At 45.9% G+C, this 17,266-nt stretch overlaps 1 protein-coding gene across 1 annotated transcript in view; it reads right to left on the bottom strand.

The window, feature by feature from the left end:
• Positions 1-229: 229 nt before the first annotated feature.
• SH3KBP1 (SH3-domain kinase binding protein 1) overlaps positions 230-17,266 on the bottom strand; it is a 224,528-nt gene continuing 207,491 nt past the window's right edge. The window contains exons 9-13 of the mRNA XM_006835591.1: positions 15,802-15,911; positions 11,529-11,657; positions 7,383-7,648; positions 1,304-1,367; positions 230-478 (exon numbers count right to left, since the gene is read on the bottom strand). Coding sequence (XP_006835654.1) covers positions 437-478; positions 1,304-1,367; positions 7,383-7,648; positions 11,529-11,657; positions 15,802-15,911 — 611 coding nt within the window. The 3' untranslated portion in view covers positions 230-436. The remainder of the gene's footprint in view (positions 479-1,303; positions 1,368-7,382; positions 7,649-11,528; positions 11,658-15,801; positions 15,912-17,266) is intronic.

Here is a 17,266-nt window from a genome sequence, read left to right as displayed (position 1 = left end):
GGGATACTCGCTCCTGACTTATGTGTAGTACAAACACTGGAGGGGTCAGTGACAAAACACGGTTACAAAAATCAAAAACTTATAAAGCTTGTAAACGAAGAATCGGAAATTACATTTTATTCATGGAAAATATCATCAAAATAGTACCACTATGGACTAAACTGCCTGAGTTTTCGTTTCGCGTGAGATCTCAAGATAGAAAAGCCTGTAGCACAATTTGCTCTGTGGAAGTGCCAGTCCCAGGACGAAGCCATGGGACACATTCTCCTCTTGGATGGAATTTGTGTTGTGCTATCAAGACTTGTGTGCTAATCTGTCAAACAGGGACATGTGGAGGCAAACCTTTCATCTTTTGGCACAAGGTTATTTTGGCTGGGGTGGAAAATTTGAGTCTCTGACTCAGGATGGATAATGCAACGTTTCATTGATCAAGTATTCATTTTGATTGAAGAGCTTTCTTTATGTCATTCACTTCCATCTGGAAAGGAAAAGAGAACCACACAAAGTCATATGGAGTTGGTGGGATTTCTAGTCTCTGAAAGATAAGCGTCAAATGACCTATGCCTGGTGCACAGACTCCAGGCACCAGGAAACAGTGACTACCTGCTCTCTCAGGCTGCCAACATCCAAAATTTGTCCAAAGTAGCAACGAGTCGTTTCCCTGGCTACAGAAAATGCCAGATCATCTGGCAGTGTTGGGCTGGGCCTGAGGGCCTGCCAGAATCCCGAAAGTGACGATGAGCAGGTCCTAGCCTACCTTTAAGAAGCATGGATCCCACTCACCCCTGAAGTTTCCAACTGCATTGAAGATGGACTCCTACAGACTCTGCCATTTGTGAATCGATTTGCATCAGAGATTAGAGCTCTGAGGTCCTGGCAGGGGTGACATGCCCATCCGGGAGAAATAAAGAGCTGAAGAGCAAGTGTGGACAGCTGTGGTCCCTGGAGGCGCAGTGACCACTTGACAGAGCCAGCTGGCAACAGGGCCTTCCTAGTGCCACGCCTAGTAGTTACTATATTGTTGTCTCCTGGAAACTGGCAGAAATTCCACAGAGCAGATGTTTCAGATAAATCCCAGATGAGAAAACCAATTGGGGGCAGGTTTACTAAATGCCTCCCTTTCCCAAGACTTCCTGGATCCCAGAAAGGAAGTGAAACCTCTTCAATTCTAAGAAAATTGTCACAGCAAGTGTTTACAAATCTACAGTGAAATAATCATTTATTTTCAAATTCAAGCTTTGACACTGGCCCAACCCAACTGAATCTCTAGGCCTCATAGGCAGCAGGACTCTGAGGGACCCACCTGGAGCCGAAGACGGATTTTCTTCTCTTCATCCAACTCTGACAATAACTGCTTAATCTCTCGTCTGAAAAGCAAACAGCAATGAAATTAAAACCAGGCCCAGACTTCTTTCGTGAGCGAGAAGAAACCTTTTACTATCACTGCACAATAAACCTGACCCTTTCACAAAGAAAAAAAATAGATAACATTTGCACTGCTGTTGAAAATTTATTGCTGGTAGCAAGGCTTGCCACTATTTCTTGACTTCCAAAACATGGTGCTAAAAAAAGTTAGGTATGGACATGGCCTTTGAGACTCCTTAGACCAAACCTTCCCTTTTAGATGAGGAAACTGAGGCTCAGAGGTGAAGTCTGACTTGCCAGGGACTAGACTCGGGGTGTCCAGGCTCAGATTGTCGTCTTCCTGCTCACTGCTCCTTTGAGAATCTTTAAATGCTCTTACATAATCAATTTTATTCCTTTTCTTTTCATAGGGTTTTAAATTAACAAGAGGCTACTGGTATGTTTTCACGGATTCTCTTAACATCCTGTAAATAGCAATATCCTAAAATTTAGGGGGTAAAATATCTGAAGTCTCGAGATTTGGCAGCTATGTTGTCGAGGAAGAGGGCGGCAGCTGAGCTACACAATCTAATGCTCTTCTAGACATTAAACAATGAAGTGGCATAAAACCAATCATTTCTCTGAGGGCTCATCAAAACAGTGTCAGAAAAGCCGTTCTCCATCATTTTGAGGTATTAAATACTCCATTTCACATGTAGATTTTTACAAACAAAGTTGGAAAAATCAAGACGCCAAGGCTGCAGAAGCAGCAGGGTGAACAAGGTGGACGTTACAGGGCATTTGCTTGCTGAGACGAATGCCATGGTGGTCCCTATGCTTGGCACATGTTGTCAACATGTCAGGTTATCACCATGAATCTGCTGTCACTCATTACTGCACCAGAATCTTAGGAAGCACCATTTAGGGTGCAGAAGTAGAAGATGAATTACTGAGCAAACCTCACAGCCCCAGAGAAACTACAGCAGGCAAAGTCCCAAGTCATCCAGCTTGGAGGAGCTAACAGTGGAAGGCGTTCCCAAGAAAGTCACTAAGTCTAGAACACCAAAATTGGGTGAAAGTCCACAGAGAGGAAGAAGGTAGGGACTGTGATGGAGAGGAGTTGAGGCAGAGGCAGGGAGGGGAGGACAGCTCATGGGGTCAGGGAAAGGAGTCCGTGCAGACTTGAGGTAAAGGCTGAAAGTGACACTAAGAGCTAATGTGGGAGCCTGTGGGGACCCAGTGATCTAAGCTGGGAGAAGCAGGCCTTGTAGGAGGGCTCCCGAAAGGTACTGATTAAACATGCTGGTTGGGGCAGGATGATCCTAGCCAACTATGGGAGGTGTGGGGAGAGGGGAAGGGAGCACCAGTGGTGTTAAGCTTAGAGGCAGGCTGGGGCCATTTTAGTTGTGCAAATTCCAGCCTCCTCTCAGCAAATCAGAGGTTGGGGTCAAAAGGGCTGATACCCTGAATTAAGGCCTGTCTGAGCCAATGATGGTCCTGTTTGCCCACCAGTAGTGTAGGGAGGCAGGAAGGCACCAGTATGGTGGGGTCAGCCAAGGCCCTGGAACTCAGAGCTGCAGGCAAAACAGCGGCCCCACCTAGGCACTCCCTTGGGAATGAACACTACTTTTTCCCACAGGCTCCTGGAGCAGGAGGAGGTCTAGTGGTGGTAGTAGTGGAGGTGGGGTGACCACAGCAAGAGTGACCAAGCTTGGGGATGCCACTGTTCTCCATCCTGAGGTCATGCCTACAGGAAATGGGTTGGTACCAATAGCAGCTTCTAAGCAGGAGCTCCTGGGTTGGGTCAGGGCTGGGTACAACCACCCTACACATGCTAGAAGACCACTAGTTAGTCCCCTTTCCACAAGAGGCACTCTTGGTGTCAGAATTATTTGCTTCAGGTGATTAGTATTAGAGTCAAGAGTCTGCATCCAGATGTATCAAATGAACACCAGACCCAACCCACTGCCATTGATTTGAGTCTGACTCACAGTGACCCTGGATAGAGTTTTCGTGGCTGTAAATCTTTATAGCAGCAGACAAGCCTCAGCTTTCTCCCACAGAGCAGCTAGAGAGTTTGAACTGCTGACTTTGTGGCTAGCAGTCCAGTGCTTATCCTACAGCATCACCAGGGCTCCTTAGATATGTTAAAGGAAGAGAAAAAAAACCCTTTTACTTTAAGCATCTGGACAGAAGGGCTGACATGGGTCTCATCACTGCGCTGATAGCCTGCATGAAACGCTCCCGAGTTGCCAATCCGTAAGAGAATAAGGGTTCTACCAGAATTTGGGAACAGAAACAGCCCTGAGAGTTAAAGGCAGATGAAGTTAAAGCTCTCCTTGACACTATCTGCTGAGGGGGTCAAGTCCCTTTCTCAGCCCCGGAGATTTGGATTATTTGTGTCAGACAAATCAGCCCTTTTGCACAACCAGTGGGATCATGGATGGTATCTACAACTTATACAGCCAAGTAAAAGGACTGAGGACTGGGAGCAGCGGGAAGTAGAAAAGGAAGAGGGAAGGCACGGTAAGATGGGGAGAAGGCAAGAGAGATGTGGTGTGGAGTGAGGAGGATAAGGCACGGAGAGAAGGAAGAAAAATCCAGCAAAAATGAAGACTTTCCAGAAAGGACAAGCATCTCAGGCTGATGTGGCTGGCACACCCTTCAGCTGGGTAATCTTAATAACTGCTAATCATTATGGATTGAATTGTGTCCCCCAGAATACATGTTGACTTGGCTAGGCTATGATTCTCAGCATTATGTAATTATCCTCATTTTGTGATCTGATGTTATTATCCTGTTGATGTTAAATGCCATCAAGTCAGATCTGGCCATAGTGACCTGGTATAGGGTTTCCGAGGCTGTAAATCTTTGTGGGAGCAGAAAGCCTCATCTTTCTCCCACAGAGCAGCTGGTGGATCCGCAGTCCAGTGCTTATCCTACAGACCATTGTACATCCTAACCACTACGATGTTAATAAGGTGGGATCAGTGCAGTTACATTAACAAGGCAGGAACTCTGTAAGACTAGGCTTCATCTGAGATATAAAAGAGATGAACTAAGTGAAGAAGGAGGACATGACTGGTACCAAGAAAAAGGAGCCAAGAGCAGACAGAGCATGTCCTTTGGACCAGGCATCCCTGGGCTGAAAACCTCCAAGCTCTAGGGAAAGATTGATGATAAGGACCTTCCCCTCAGAGCTGAGAGAGAGAAAGCTTTCCCCTAGAGCTGGTGCCCTAAATTCAGACTTGTTGTTTGTTGTTGTTACGTGCCGTCGAGTCGGTTCCGACCCATAGCGACCCTGTACAGGGTTTCCGAGGGTGTAAATCCTTCCGGGAGTAGAAAGCCTCATCTTTCTCCCGTGGAGCAGCTGGTAGTTTTGAAATTCAGACTTACAGCCTGCTAAATCGTGAGAGAATGTATTAGTTTGTTAATGCCATCCACTAGATAACTAAGGCAGAATGTGGTGCAGGAAGAGTGGGATGCTGCTCTAACAAACATCTAAAATATGGAAGTGATTTTGGAATTAGGTAATGAGGTAGAGGCTAGAAGAATTTTGAAGTGCCTAATAGTTAAGAGCCTAGATTGCCTGGAAGAAGATTGTTGGTGGAATTTTGGACATCAGAGGTAATTCTGGTGAAGGCTCAGAAGAAAGTGAGGAGAGCTGAAACACCAGAGATGGCACAGACAGCAAGCAGCAGCAGCAAACCATGGGACCGGCATGAGATCAGCATGAGATGGCCCAGGAACTGCCCCACAGTGCAGAAGAGCTGAGTGACTTTGGGCAGAAGGCTTCCTGGGAGAGTGCGGTGCCTCCAGGCACTGGCCAAAGTAGCTAGTCTTGCAGACTCATGGAGTGAGACAGCTGAGTGCTTTGGGGCCAAGACTTACTGGTGGAGTGGTGCGCCTCTGGATACTTATCAGCAAAGAAGCTTTAACATTTGCCCAAGCAGGACAGAAGCTGGGCCAGCCACAGAGGCCCAAGAGGCCAAGGAGCCAGGAAGCAGTAGCTGAAGGGACAATGAAAATGAGAAGCAGAGCTGCCTTGGTCAGATAAGACCACGACCTCTGTGGGTCTCAAAGGTGGAATCACAGCCTCCTAAGCTTCCGCATCAAACCTTCATCAACTCGGTTCCAGAGTGTGGGGCTGTCATCCACTAGTACCAGGGAGATAGGGCTGGAGCTGCTACCCAGAGCTGAGGGGCCAGTGCTATGCCCAAGGGGCAAAAGAACAGGGTCTGCCAGGACTGAGAGGATGAAGTTGCCACTCAGTTGGGCTATGAGAAAGAGGCCACCAAGGGAACAGACTTGCTGTCACAGTGGGCCTGGTAGGCAGAGCTGAATCCCAGGGCTGAGGGGCCTTCTCCCAGAATTCAGAGAGTATGGCCAAACCCAGAGTCTGAAGGGCCTACCCACTGCAAGATGGTCTCAGAGGACATGATTATTTCCAAGCCTCGAGAGCGGATGTAAAGTGTCCTACTGGGTTTTGACTTGCTTGGTGCCTATTATTACTACTTTCCATCCAATTTCTCCCATTTGTAATGGAAATGTCTACTTGTGCCTATTCCACCATTGTACTTTGGAGGCAAGTAACTTGTATTCTAGATTCATAAATGAAGAAGAATTTTATCCCAGGATGGAATATGGGTTTGGAGTTGATTTAAGACTTTTAGGATGATATGATGGAATGAAAATGTTTGGCGTGTGGCAAGGGCATCATTATTGGAGTCCGAAGGGCAGAATGAATTGTGTCGTACCAAAATGTGTGCTAATTTGGGCTGGGCCATGCGTCTCGTGGCAGTTACGTAAGGATGTAATTTGGCAATTATGTAATCTCATGATGTGATCAGTCAGTCAGTTGGTTGGATTAGGATGGGATGCAACATCCTTACTCCGGTCATATTCTCAATCGGATGTAAGGGGAGTTTCCTTTGGGTGTGGCCTGCATCACCTCTTATCTTAGAAGAGATAAAAGGGAGAGATGCAACAGAGGGAGAAAGACATGACTCCCATCAAGAAAGAAGAGCCAGAGCGGTGTGTGGATGTAGGGTCCCTGAATTGAAAAACTCCTAGACACAGGGGAATATTGATGACAAGGATCTTTCCCCAGAACTGGCAAAGAGGAAAAGTCATCACCCTGAATTTGGACTTCTAGTCTTCTGAATTATGAGAGAATATATTTGTTTGTTAAAGACACCCACTTGTGGTGTTCCTGTTAAAGCAACACTAGATAACTAAGACAGTATCTGATCTCCCAATCAGAGGACTGAGAAGGGGGTGAAGAGGCCCTGTCATTGTTTCTGGGTACCTCATGATCCAAGGCTGCCCCATGTGGCCCTGAACCTTGCTGTCCCTCTGCTTCTCAGGACTCTTGGCAGTCCTAGGTCATCTTTTAAACCCCTCCTCAGGAAACATCATAGGATGCCCCTCCTGATTCCTTCAAGACGGAGCTGACTGAACCCTAAACTCTGCAAGTCTCAGTTGACCTTAGCTAAGGGCTGCCAGCTTCTGACTCTTCCACCGATGTGATCACTGTACATGGCATTCCTGTGACACCTAGTATGGTACTGGTTTTTGTTTACAGGTCTTTCTCCCCACATCTCTCAGGGGAAATGAATACAGAAACTCCCTTACAGTCTCGCAGCAAAAACACCTTGCTGAGCGTAAAGTCTCAGATTTAAAGGTGCCTGACATCTTTTTCATGCAATAAGGCCCCTATATGCAAGTCCATTGGTTCATCTGCAAGTTTGCTGGCACTGGAGGGAAAACTGGCTGTGGGATGTATTGAGAAATGGTGCATGGGAACACGGTTTTATAAGTGGTATGAGAGTTTGTCCTTTTTAGCATCCTGCTGACAGTGTCAGGTCCCAGAATTGATTCACGCGTGCACAACCCATCCCAGCCGTATCCCTCCTGCACACAACAGCTCCAGTGTAAACATGCAGCTGCCCACCCCAGACCTCCAGCACAAGGAGGCCCCAGGCTCCTTTGGGAGTCCAGGGAGCCACTCAGGTAGGGAGGAAGGGCCCGCCACTAACTTCTGCTGGTCCTTCATAGTCTCGATGATGCTCCTCAGCTCCCGGACCTGCGTCCTCAGCTCCTCCACAGCCGCCTGACTGCTGGCCACAGGCTCCATCTTTGGTTTTCCTTCGGTGCCAAACAGAGATGGGGAGTTGGCTCTGTGTCCAGCTGTTCCCAAAGAGGATGACAGAGGGGAGGGCACTGTGGCGGACAGCGGGGCTGGCCCGCCGCTTGCGGCCATGGTCCCTGGCTTGGGTGGCAGGGAAGCTTTGTTTTCGGACACCTGTAAAGAAGGGGGAGAGAGAGGGTCAGAGCCAGGAAGGTGTGGGCTGTGCCCCTGTCCTGGGGAGCAAACTCTCCATGCTCATCACCACTCCTGCCTCTCTCCAAAGCTCCCACTCACTCTTTGCTTCCTCTACAACCACCAAGGGCCCGTTTGGTGCAGGCAGCCCCCCTTCAAGTGCTTTCTTCCATATATTTTATGTTTGACCACCTTTTGAGGCAGGTTGCTGCTAACTGGTTCAGTGTACACGCACAGAGCCCAGCTATGCATCAGGTTCCTCAAACTTGAAAGTGAGCAAGACACTCTTCTGGCCCTCAAGTTGCTCAGAACCCACAGAAGTGCTGGCAGGCAGGCAGGCAGGCAGGCAGACAGACAGATATCAGACTGCAGCTGAGGAAGAAGAATTACCAGAGGGAGGGAAGCAGGCAGTCAGGGCCCTTATGGAAACAAATGAAAAGAGCCAGCCATCTGGATAAGGAGCAGACAGACCCATCCTGGAAGAGGACTAAGAGGTGGCCAGGAGAAAGCAGGGATGGCTGGAGAAGGATTTTCTAGGAGGGGAGAACCTCAGAGGCAAAGACCTAGAGACTGGAGAACAAACTGTATTTCTAGAAGCAGGTGGTTTAGCAGAGCTGGAATGTCAGAGAGACAGGAGGGAGATGGGGTGGGCAGTAACAGGGGCTTGGTGAAGTGTTAAAAAAGAGTGTGTTGTCCGGCTACGTGGCGCTGGCTATACAAACCTTGAGGTTGGCAGGGAAACCAGCGGACAGCCTCTCCAATAATGGAAGGTAGAAACAGTGAGGGCTGGACCTAGGCAGTGGCCAAGGGATGGAGAAATGCAAGCAGCAAGTTCATCCACTGGAGAGTGCCGACCGCTACTTTGGGTGCCAGGTGAAGAGTGGGCTGCCCGTGTCTTATGGAAAAGACCCACTGTGACCAGCAGAATGTAGGTGTGAAGGAGGAAGTGAAGCTCAAGAACCATGGGTGGGATAGAGGAAGCAGGGCATTGAGGAGCACCTTTAAGGGCAAGAAGGGCACCCTGAAGGTCCCAATGATGAAGATGGAAGTTTCAGGCACTTTGAGTTTTAGGAACCAGAGGGTTAGCCAAGGGGGCATGTTTCCTGGGCATAGTCAGCATTTGAGAGGTGAGCTGGGCTAAAGAACTCACCAAGAGAGGTGGAAACTGGGTGGGCAGGGTGGATAATAGAAAGACAGACGAGAAGAGGCCCAAAGATGACACTCTGAAGAATCTGCAAATTTAAGAGGTAGGGAAAGAATAGTGAGAGAGGATGCAGCAAGACCAAAAGAAGCACCTGAGTTATGGAAGCCTCCTGGAGAAGTTTCCAGAAAGAAAATTGGTAGAATAAGTGGATCAAGGGTGCTGAAAGCCAAACTGGGGAAACCCATTTGGAAGAGCAACAGGGACAGAAAGCTGATGATGGCAGGCCTGCAAATTTAGGGCTCTCTTTTGAGAGACGAAGGAGATGGGAGACAGAGGGTGTCCATGCAGTAGCCTCCAGTCAAGGAAGGGGTTTGTTTGCTTTCAAAGATGCTGCTGTTATTGTTAAGTGTAGTTCCAACTCAGAGCGACCCTGTATAGGGTTTCTGAGGAGTGGGTGGTGAGTTTGCACCATCAACCTTGCAGTTCAAACTGGCATTGTGGTCCAGAGCTTATCCTACAGTGCCACCCCAGGACTCCTCTAAAGATGATAGGCTCTGAGAAAGAGTCATTGGAGGATCAGGCTGAATATGGACATGACAGGTAGGGAGGACTCATGGCACAGGTAGAGGGATGGTCACAGGGTCACAGGCTAGGATGGGCACATGGATTCCTGCCTTCTGTCTTGTCTTGCCTCTAGGTGTGTGACAGGAAGGAGTTGAGGCTGGTGGTAAAGGTTGGCATTAGCATATACTCAGCCTGCTAGGCCCCCCAAGGAGCCAAGAAGGGGCTGGGCTGGCAGGATGAGGAAGAAGAGTGGGCTCCGGCTGTGCTAGAGGCATAAGCCTGGCAGAAGGAGTGAAGGCAGATGGGCCATGGTTCCCAGTCACTCTGCTTGCCTGTCCACTGCCCACTTTCTCTTTATCAAGTGACCACTGAGGAGAGTGCTCTCGACATCCAGCATGCGGTGCCTCCATGTCACTACAAGTTAAGAGTCCATGGGAAGAAGAATTAACACTGACAATGAGGAGGCCTGATCATGGACTAGACAATTCAAATGAAGATCAACAGACCATGCATTTCACCAGGCAGGAAACTGTGGCTTAGAGAGGTGGTTGAGTAACCCTTTAAGTCTCACAGCTAAGATACCGGCAGAACAATGGGGTTTAGTTCCTTCCTCTATCAAGCGGCCCCTGGCTCCCAGTGTGACTATGGCTAATGTTGTCTGAAGATATACACTGTAAGGCTCCTCTTTTCTTTGCTTATTTTCTATTCCTGGGCTCTGGCTTTTCCTGTGTCCCGTTTTTCCTGCATCCTTTTTTACCTGTTCCAACCATCCATTGCCCTTACACTGAGGTACATTTCTCTAATCACTGAACATTTCCTACAGGGCTCATTCTCCTGGTCCCTTTGCAGCTAACTTTTATAAGGCTTTGAAGAGTATAGGCTATCGCACCCCCTAAACTAATTGGTCCCAGTGGAATTTCTAGAAGCCAAGAACAGAACACATCAGAACTGTGAAAAACTGCTTTCTACCAGTAGGTGTCACTGTAGACACACCCCAGGGATGGCAGAGACCAAAACTGTAGGTCTGGCTCCTGAGTTACCAGAAAGCAGGGGGCCTAAACCAAATTTCTGCAAACGGAAGCCTTTGATGGCTGGAGAATTCAGTGTGTAAATAATTATAATTGATCAGTTTAATAGGATCATAGTTTTGCTCACTGTATCTTATTATTTAAGAAAACCCATACCTGTAAATTCTTAAATCTATGTAAACTAAAACCCCACATAACCTTTGATCAAACATGGCTATGGTTTCCTGCTTTTAAACAGAAAGACGTTGCTAATGCTTATAAAAAAAATAACTCCAATTGACTGCGTTCTCTTAATGTGAGAAAACAGAATTTTAAAATCTTGGTTCTTATTCATTGGAAAAAGAGAATTTGTATAGGGCGTACTTCCAAAGCCACACACAGTACCTAAACAATGTTTTCTTTGTTTCTCATCAACCAGTAACTTAAAAAATACCATCCTCTGGACACTGAATAAAATTAAAATGCTTTCAGACTATTAAAGTACAGCCTAAAAGCCAAATCCAAATCAGCTTTTCTTGAAGAGATCCCATTTGTTATTTGCATTTACTATTTGATCACTATATTTTCTGACACCACCAGCTTTGAACATAAAAGTCAAGATACTGTGGGCAGAAGGCATAGTATTTACTGTATTAGTATAGTCGTTCTAGGCACCTGTAGGCTTTTAAAGTTGTCTGGGTTGTTGGTGATGGAAGTGATGGAAGCGGTGGTGGTGACAGTGGTGGTCGTGGTGGTGTGTGCTGTTGTGTGGTGTGTGTACAGACATCTGTGTATGTGTGCTTGACAGTATGAAGAGGAAGTTGAACCAGAAGAGAAAAGAACATGGGGAATAAACAAACACTGAACTTGTACCTCAGGGATCCTTCCCAGCTGTGGAGGCTTTGTAAGATACCTCAGGGATTTTGATGACTAAGGGCAAGACTGTCACTAAAAAATGACAAATGCTTGCACTTTCTGTCCATCCTTGTTTGGTTTACAATGAACACATCCATATGGAAAAGGGTGGGAATGAAGGGAAGAGAAGAGTGTGTTGTAAATGTATTTCTTCAAAGCCTGTGTTTAAAGCCTGCAAGAAAAAGCAAGGCTCCTTTGTTGCCCAGACACCTAGCTATGGCTGGTCACTCACTTGGGATATGGTAACAGTCTTTGAAGTTTTCTTTGATGCGTCGGCTCCTCTGTGCGCAAGTGAAACGTGTTCCTCTTTGTCTTCTTCTGGACTTGGAGAGTCAAAAATATCAGGGCTTGAGAGCGATGACTGGATAAGGTCAAAAGAAAACGCAGTTAGAATTAGAATTATACCTTAGCTGCTGGCGCTTTCCTTAGTATAATTGCTGTATACTTGTCAAAGCACTTTTCAGTGCTTCTATTTTGTTTCTTCACTATAACCCCAGGAGGCAGACACACAGCTACCTGGACTCTTTCCACTGATGCCCATCAATTAATTCACCCATTTCATCATCCATCCGCCCCGATCCCTCCCTTCTTTCTATAAATATCTGTGGAACAGGCACCAAGCACGATACTGTAGATGGAATGGTGCACATGCCACAGATGGTTCCTGCCATCCTAGGGCTGACAGTCCAGTGGAAAAGGACAGACAAGTCAACAGGAGGTGGCCTCTAGCTGTCCTCTACTCCATCCCCTCCCACTCCCTTTCTGGGATCATGAAATCTGCTTCCTACTGAAGGGCCCTGAAAGGACTTGGCTGAGAGGAACCCATTTCCAGGGGAAAGGGATCAATAGGCCTGCTGCTCAGTGTCCAGAGCCTGAGAGCACAGATCTGACTGCCAGCCTAGCAAGCACATCTCATGTGGCACCTGCTGGTAAATTCTGGGGTCATCACTGTTGACAATTAGCATCCATTTTGGATTCTATATTTGCTGAGGTATATTCACAAAATGAGGAGTCCTGGTGTGGCACTGTGGGCTAATGCATCAGACTGCAAAGTCAGTTTGAACTGCAAGGTTGGTGGTTTAAGCTCACCAGTCACTCCATGGAAACCCTCTACAGGGTCGCTATGGGTTGGAACCGACTTGACGGCACTTAACAACAACAACATTCACAAAATGGAGTAGCGTAGCAGGGTAACATGCCTGCCCTCTCGGCTTCACCACAAAGATCAAATGAGCTGGATGAATGTGAGACAGACAATTCACTGGAATTCACTTATTGTACTAAATGATTATTATACTAGAATGTTCCTAGTTTCGTACAAAGCAGATGAAAATAAGAGTTCCCAAAGCAAGGATTCTTTTTCAACAAATAATCTTCCAGAGATATCTTTGGGTGAGCTCCCCTCCAAGCTTTCTACTCACTATGGGAGGAGAGTCCTATTTAGAGTCAATACTCAGAACCAACAGAAAACAATCCTGGCTATCAAGTCTGTTTGCTTTGTCCTGTTTACTTACTAATGCATTTTAGGGAATCAGTTAAGTAAATTAAAAAATTTTAGAGGTCTTGTTTGTTAATCTTCATTCAAGCTTAACCACCTTGAAATTTTGAGATTCTATTAAAAAAAAATAAAATAAAAAGTTGGTCTTCTCCTAAACAGCCTTTGGTTCATGCTCTTTGAATCCTATGAATGTAAATAGCTCTAACTAGAGTGAAAGGCTACCAGCTGGGGAATCATGACTGGTACATTTCCTTAATCAGTTTCCCCCTTTTATGAAATATGCCTACATTTCCGAATCCCACTTTGCTATGAAAAATCTACTGGGAAAGGAGAAGGGGAGAAGAGAGTATAGTAATTGTGTTTATTTTAAGTACCAATCTATCCTGTTGTCTAAGTCTGCTCCATATAAACTTCAAGTCACTGTGCTGTCAGCTTCCTTTGGGCATCTCACCCTCAGATGTAACCTTGGGGGCTGGCATAGTGCTGAGCACAAAGCAGAGCATGCCAGTAAATACAAAGGGGGCTTCAAAAAATGTCATTTTCCCACGAACTTTCTGAAGTCTCCTCATTTGTTATTATTGAATGAGCAACAAACATGTAGTCTAAAAATAGAATAAAGACAAGATGCTTTTACTGCATTCCCTAAAATCCACAGGAAGGAACTTTCGGACATGGGATACAGGAACCAAGGGTGACGTAAAACAAAATAAAAGAACAACTCAAAAGCAAAAAATCCAAACCCGTTGCCACTGAGTCAAGTGTGACTCACAGCAACCCTATAGGATGAGTAGAACCGAGCCACGGGGTTTCCTAAACTGTAATCTTTAGGGACGCAGACGGCCACATCTTTTTCACGCAGAGTGGCTGGTGGGTTTCAACTGCTAACCTTTGGGTTAGCAGCGTAGCACTGAATAAATGCTCCACCAGGGCTCCTTAAAGGATGAGGTTGTTGTTGTTAAGTGCCATTGAGTCGGTTCTGACTCACAGCAACCCTGTAGTACAGGGTTTTTGAGGAGTGACTGGTGAATTTGAACCGCTGATCTTGCAGTGCAAACTGACCTTGCAGTCCAGTGCATTATCCCACAGTGCCATACCAGTACTCCAAAGGATGACGTAGGGGTAGTAATTTGAACCTTTGCACTGAATTCTGGAAATCTCAAGGTTCTTTTGACCTTGAAAAGTTAGGAAGATTTTGGAAGGAAAATAAAAAGGGTGAAAGATTTATAGAGAAGATGGAGGAGGTAGGATTATTGTGGCGCTGTAGAATCAGCACGGGACTGTGAACCACACGGTTGGTAGTTCAAACCCATCAGTTGCTCTTTGGAAACTCTACACAGGGTCAACATGAGTCTGAACCAACTCAACAGCACTTAACAACAATAACAAGAAGAATTAAACAGATTGTGTGTATATGAGGGGTGCTGGGGGTGTGTGAAGAGGTAGAGGGGGACGGGGAAGAAGGTGTTACTGACACAGAGCTCTATGTAAGGGTGGAAAAGGAAACCACTTTTCCAAGTCCTTCTCCCCAAAAGGTGTCAATATATGGTGAGGCTTGCTTCACGCAAGAGGAAAAGTAGGACAACTCAAATCAACCCACACGTTCAGAGTCAGCAAAAACCATGACATACTGATGACAGCTTAGGTGGGCTCAGGGTTGAAATGTGAAGAGAGTGTCCCTGGGAAACCCGCAAAAAGTTCATTTCTTGGTGCCCTGAGGTGGGTCCATAGGGGTCACTAGGCCATAGAGTAGCTCACCAAATAAAGACAAGAAGATCTGCTTATAAGAGGCAAATGTGGAGGGCAAGTTTGCCACCTGTGACAAAAACAAAGCCTGCACTGCCTTTGAACCACATTCAGAATGGTTTTACCCAAATGAATCACTTGGAGCAGCACCAAAAGTTTTCAAAAATGACACTGACTTCAGTCCTTATAATGAAGATTTAGAAAGAACACAAACTCCCAACAATAGTGCACTGGCTAGATCCTCTCCAGTATCTGTAGATTAGAACACTGCTGTTGTTGCCAGGTGCACAAAAGAACGAAACACAGCCTGGTCCTGGGCCATTTCCACAACCAGTGTTCCATCTGAGCCACTGCTGTTGCTACTGTAGCAATCCAGCTCCTTGGAGGCTTCCTCTTTTTTGCCGACCCTCCACTTTAGCAAGCATTCTGTCCTTTTTGTTGTGACTTATTTCTCCAGGGGCTGGTCTCTCCTGACATGTTCAAAGTACTAACACTGGAATCCATTAAGTGTCATGTTATGGAATGTTTAATGATTGGGGAGAAAGTGGTATAAATCTGGGTGGGGGAAATAAGTTCCAAAACATTGGGTGCCAGGTGATCCCATTTAAAAAAAAAAAATTATATTTATAAATAATAATAATAATAGATCCCAGTAAGGATGACAGCAATAGTTTAGCAGCTCAGTCCTGGAGAGCAGACTTATAGGTAATTTACTTTCTTCTTTATGCTTTTCATTGCTCAAGTGTGGTAAACTAAATGTGCAACTGGTTTGCAATAAGAAAGGTAGTTCTTAAAATTACAACAAAACCCCCTTAATGGGCTCCTGAAGGTGTGTAGGGTTCAGTGAAGGGGCATCCATGGCAGGGCTTTGGGAGACAGAGGGACAGCCATTGGCTAACACTTTCCAGTGGTAGCTCTTTGGTTTTGTCTTGTTTTGTTTACAGACCTAATCAGTCTCTCTCTCCTTTTCTATCACAAAAATAGGACACTGTCTCCCTTAGTAGTCTCTTGCCAGATTGAAATAAGGACCAGTGTGGAAGAGGAGAAAAGGAAGTTGGAGTGGAAAGCACCCACATCTCTGGCAAATACATAATAAGCTGCTGGATCCAAGAAGAATCACTTTTGGCTAGCTGGACAGCTCATGCCCTTCCTCTCCCGGCTATCTTCCAAGCAGTCACTTGCAGAAGGGTCCTTAGCTGGAGTCTTTAACTGTCCCTGCTATTCAGGGGTGAAGAAGTCTGTGAGAAGGGGAGGAGACACTTACGGAAGTGAGGGACTGGGATGGAGGCCGCCTTCCCGTGGCTTTTGGTCGGCTGGTGGTTGGGTGACTGAGTTTCTCAGTAGATGACACCACGGAGTCAAAACCTTCTAGGTCTAAAAGAAAGTAAAACAAAACTTGAAGAACAAAAATAGGCAGGAATGAAGGTTCTTGTAAAAGGTGACCAACAACACTTTGTCTTAATAGTCCTTGCCATCTAGAGCAAACTGTCACCTTTTGGGAAAGCCGTTTACACCCCTTGGTCAATCATTAAACACCATTCAAACCAAATGAAACCCTTGTTTCCTCCTCCTTTTAACAACTAGCAGGGAGGAGAGTGAAACATGACTTTTCTTTCTCTCTAAAAGTTACAGAAAGAGGACTAAAGAAGGGATCTTCTTTCTTCCACACACTCAAGTAAATTTTAGCAGATAAAACATTCTTGTGGTCTCAACACAAAAGGCATTTATCAAAAGGTACAGTAACCAAGGACAAGTGGATGTTGGTCATTGAGTCCTGGAAGGTTCCTTCTCTGGTTGTGCCCCAAGCAGACATGTCGAAGGCTCCTAGGGCACCACTCTGGCACACGTTGCCTTGGCACTTTACTCTTTGTGTGTGTGTGGTAAAAATATATGACAAAGTTTTTGCCAATTCAACTATTTTTACATATGCAAGTCAGTGACATTGATTACATTCGTTGTGTTGTGCCATCATCACTAATCTGTTGTTAAATGATTTCAACATCATTAACAGAAACGCAATATCCCCAAGCAATGACCTATCCCCCTCAACCATTAATAAGCCTTGATATCTCTACCTTTCCCTATTTCATGTAAGTAGAATCACATTTGTCTTGTTGTGACTTATTTCAATCAGCATGTTTCAAGGTTCATCCATGATGAATGTAGCAGGACTTGTTTCTCTTTACACCAGCATAATAGTCCACTGTCTGTATATAGCACAGTTTGTTTTTCCATTCATCTGTTGTTGCTGGCAGTTAGGTTGTTTCTGGTTTTGGGCTATCAAGAATAGTGCTGGAATGAAAAATGGTATACAAGAATCTGTGTTTCTGCTTTCAAATCACTTGGGTCTATACCTAGGAGTAGGAATGCTGGGTCATATGGTAGTTCTATGTTTAACATTTTGAGGAACCACCTGTTTACTACACTGGCTGTATCATTTTGCATTCCCACCAGTAATGGATGAGTGGGCACCTTACCTTGCTACTGTCATTTTACCCTACTGTCTGTCAACTCCTTAGAGAGAGAGACCAAGGTTACACTTCCACAGGTCACTAAGGCACTATCTGCTTACAGGGACAACATTCCACGAGGACATCATCTTCAGTCATCATTCTGCTCATTCATCAGTCCACTATCACTGTGCCACTACTGAGTGCTACACATGGCGCTAGACATGAGGCAACAACAGTGAACACAAGAGCTATTCCTTTGAGAGCTTACAAGCACGT

Source organism: Chrysochloris asiatica, unplaced genomic scaffold (assembly GCF_000296735.1).
Source record: "Chrysochloris asiatica unplaced genomic scaffold, ChrAsi1.0 scaffold00018, whole genome shotgun sequence".
Taxonomy (NCBI): Eukaryota; Metazoa; Chordata; class Mammalia; order Afrosoricida; family Chrysochloridae; genus Chrysochloris; species Chrysochloris asiatica.
This window is presented reverse-complemented; position numbering and strand designations above follow the sequence as displayed.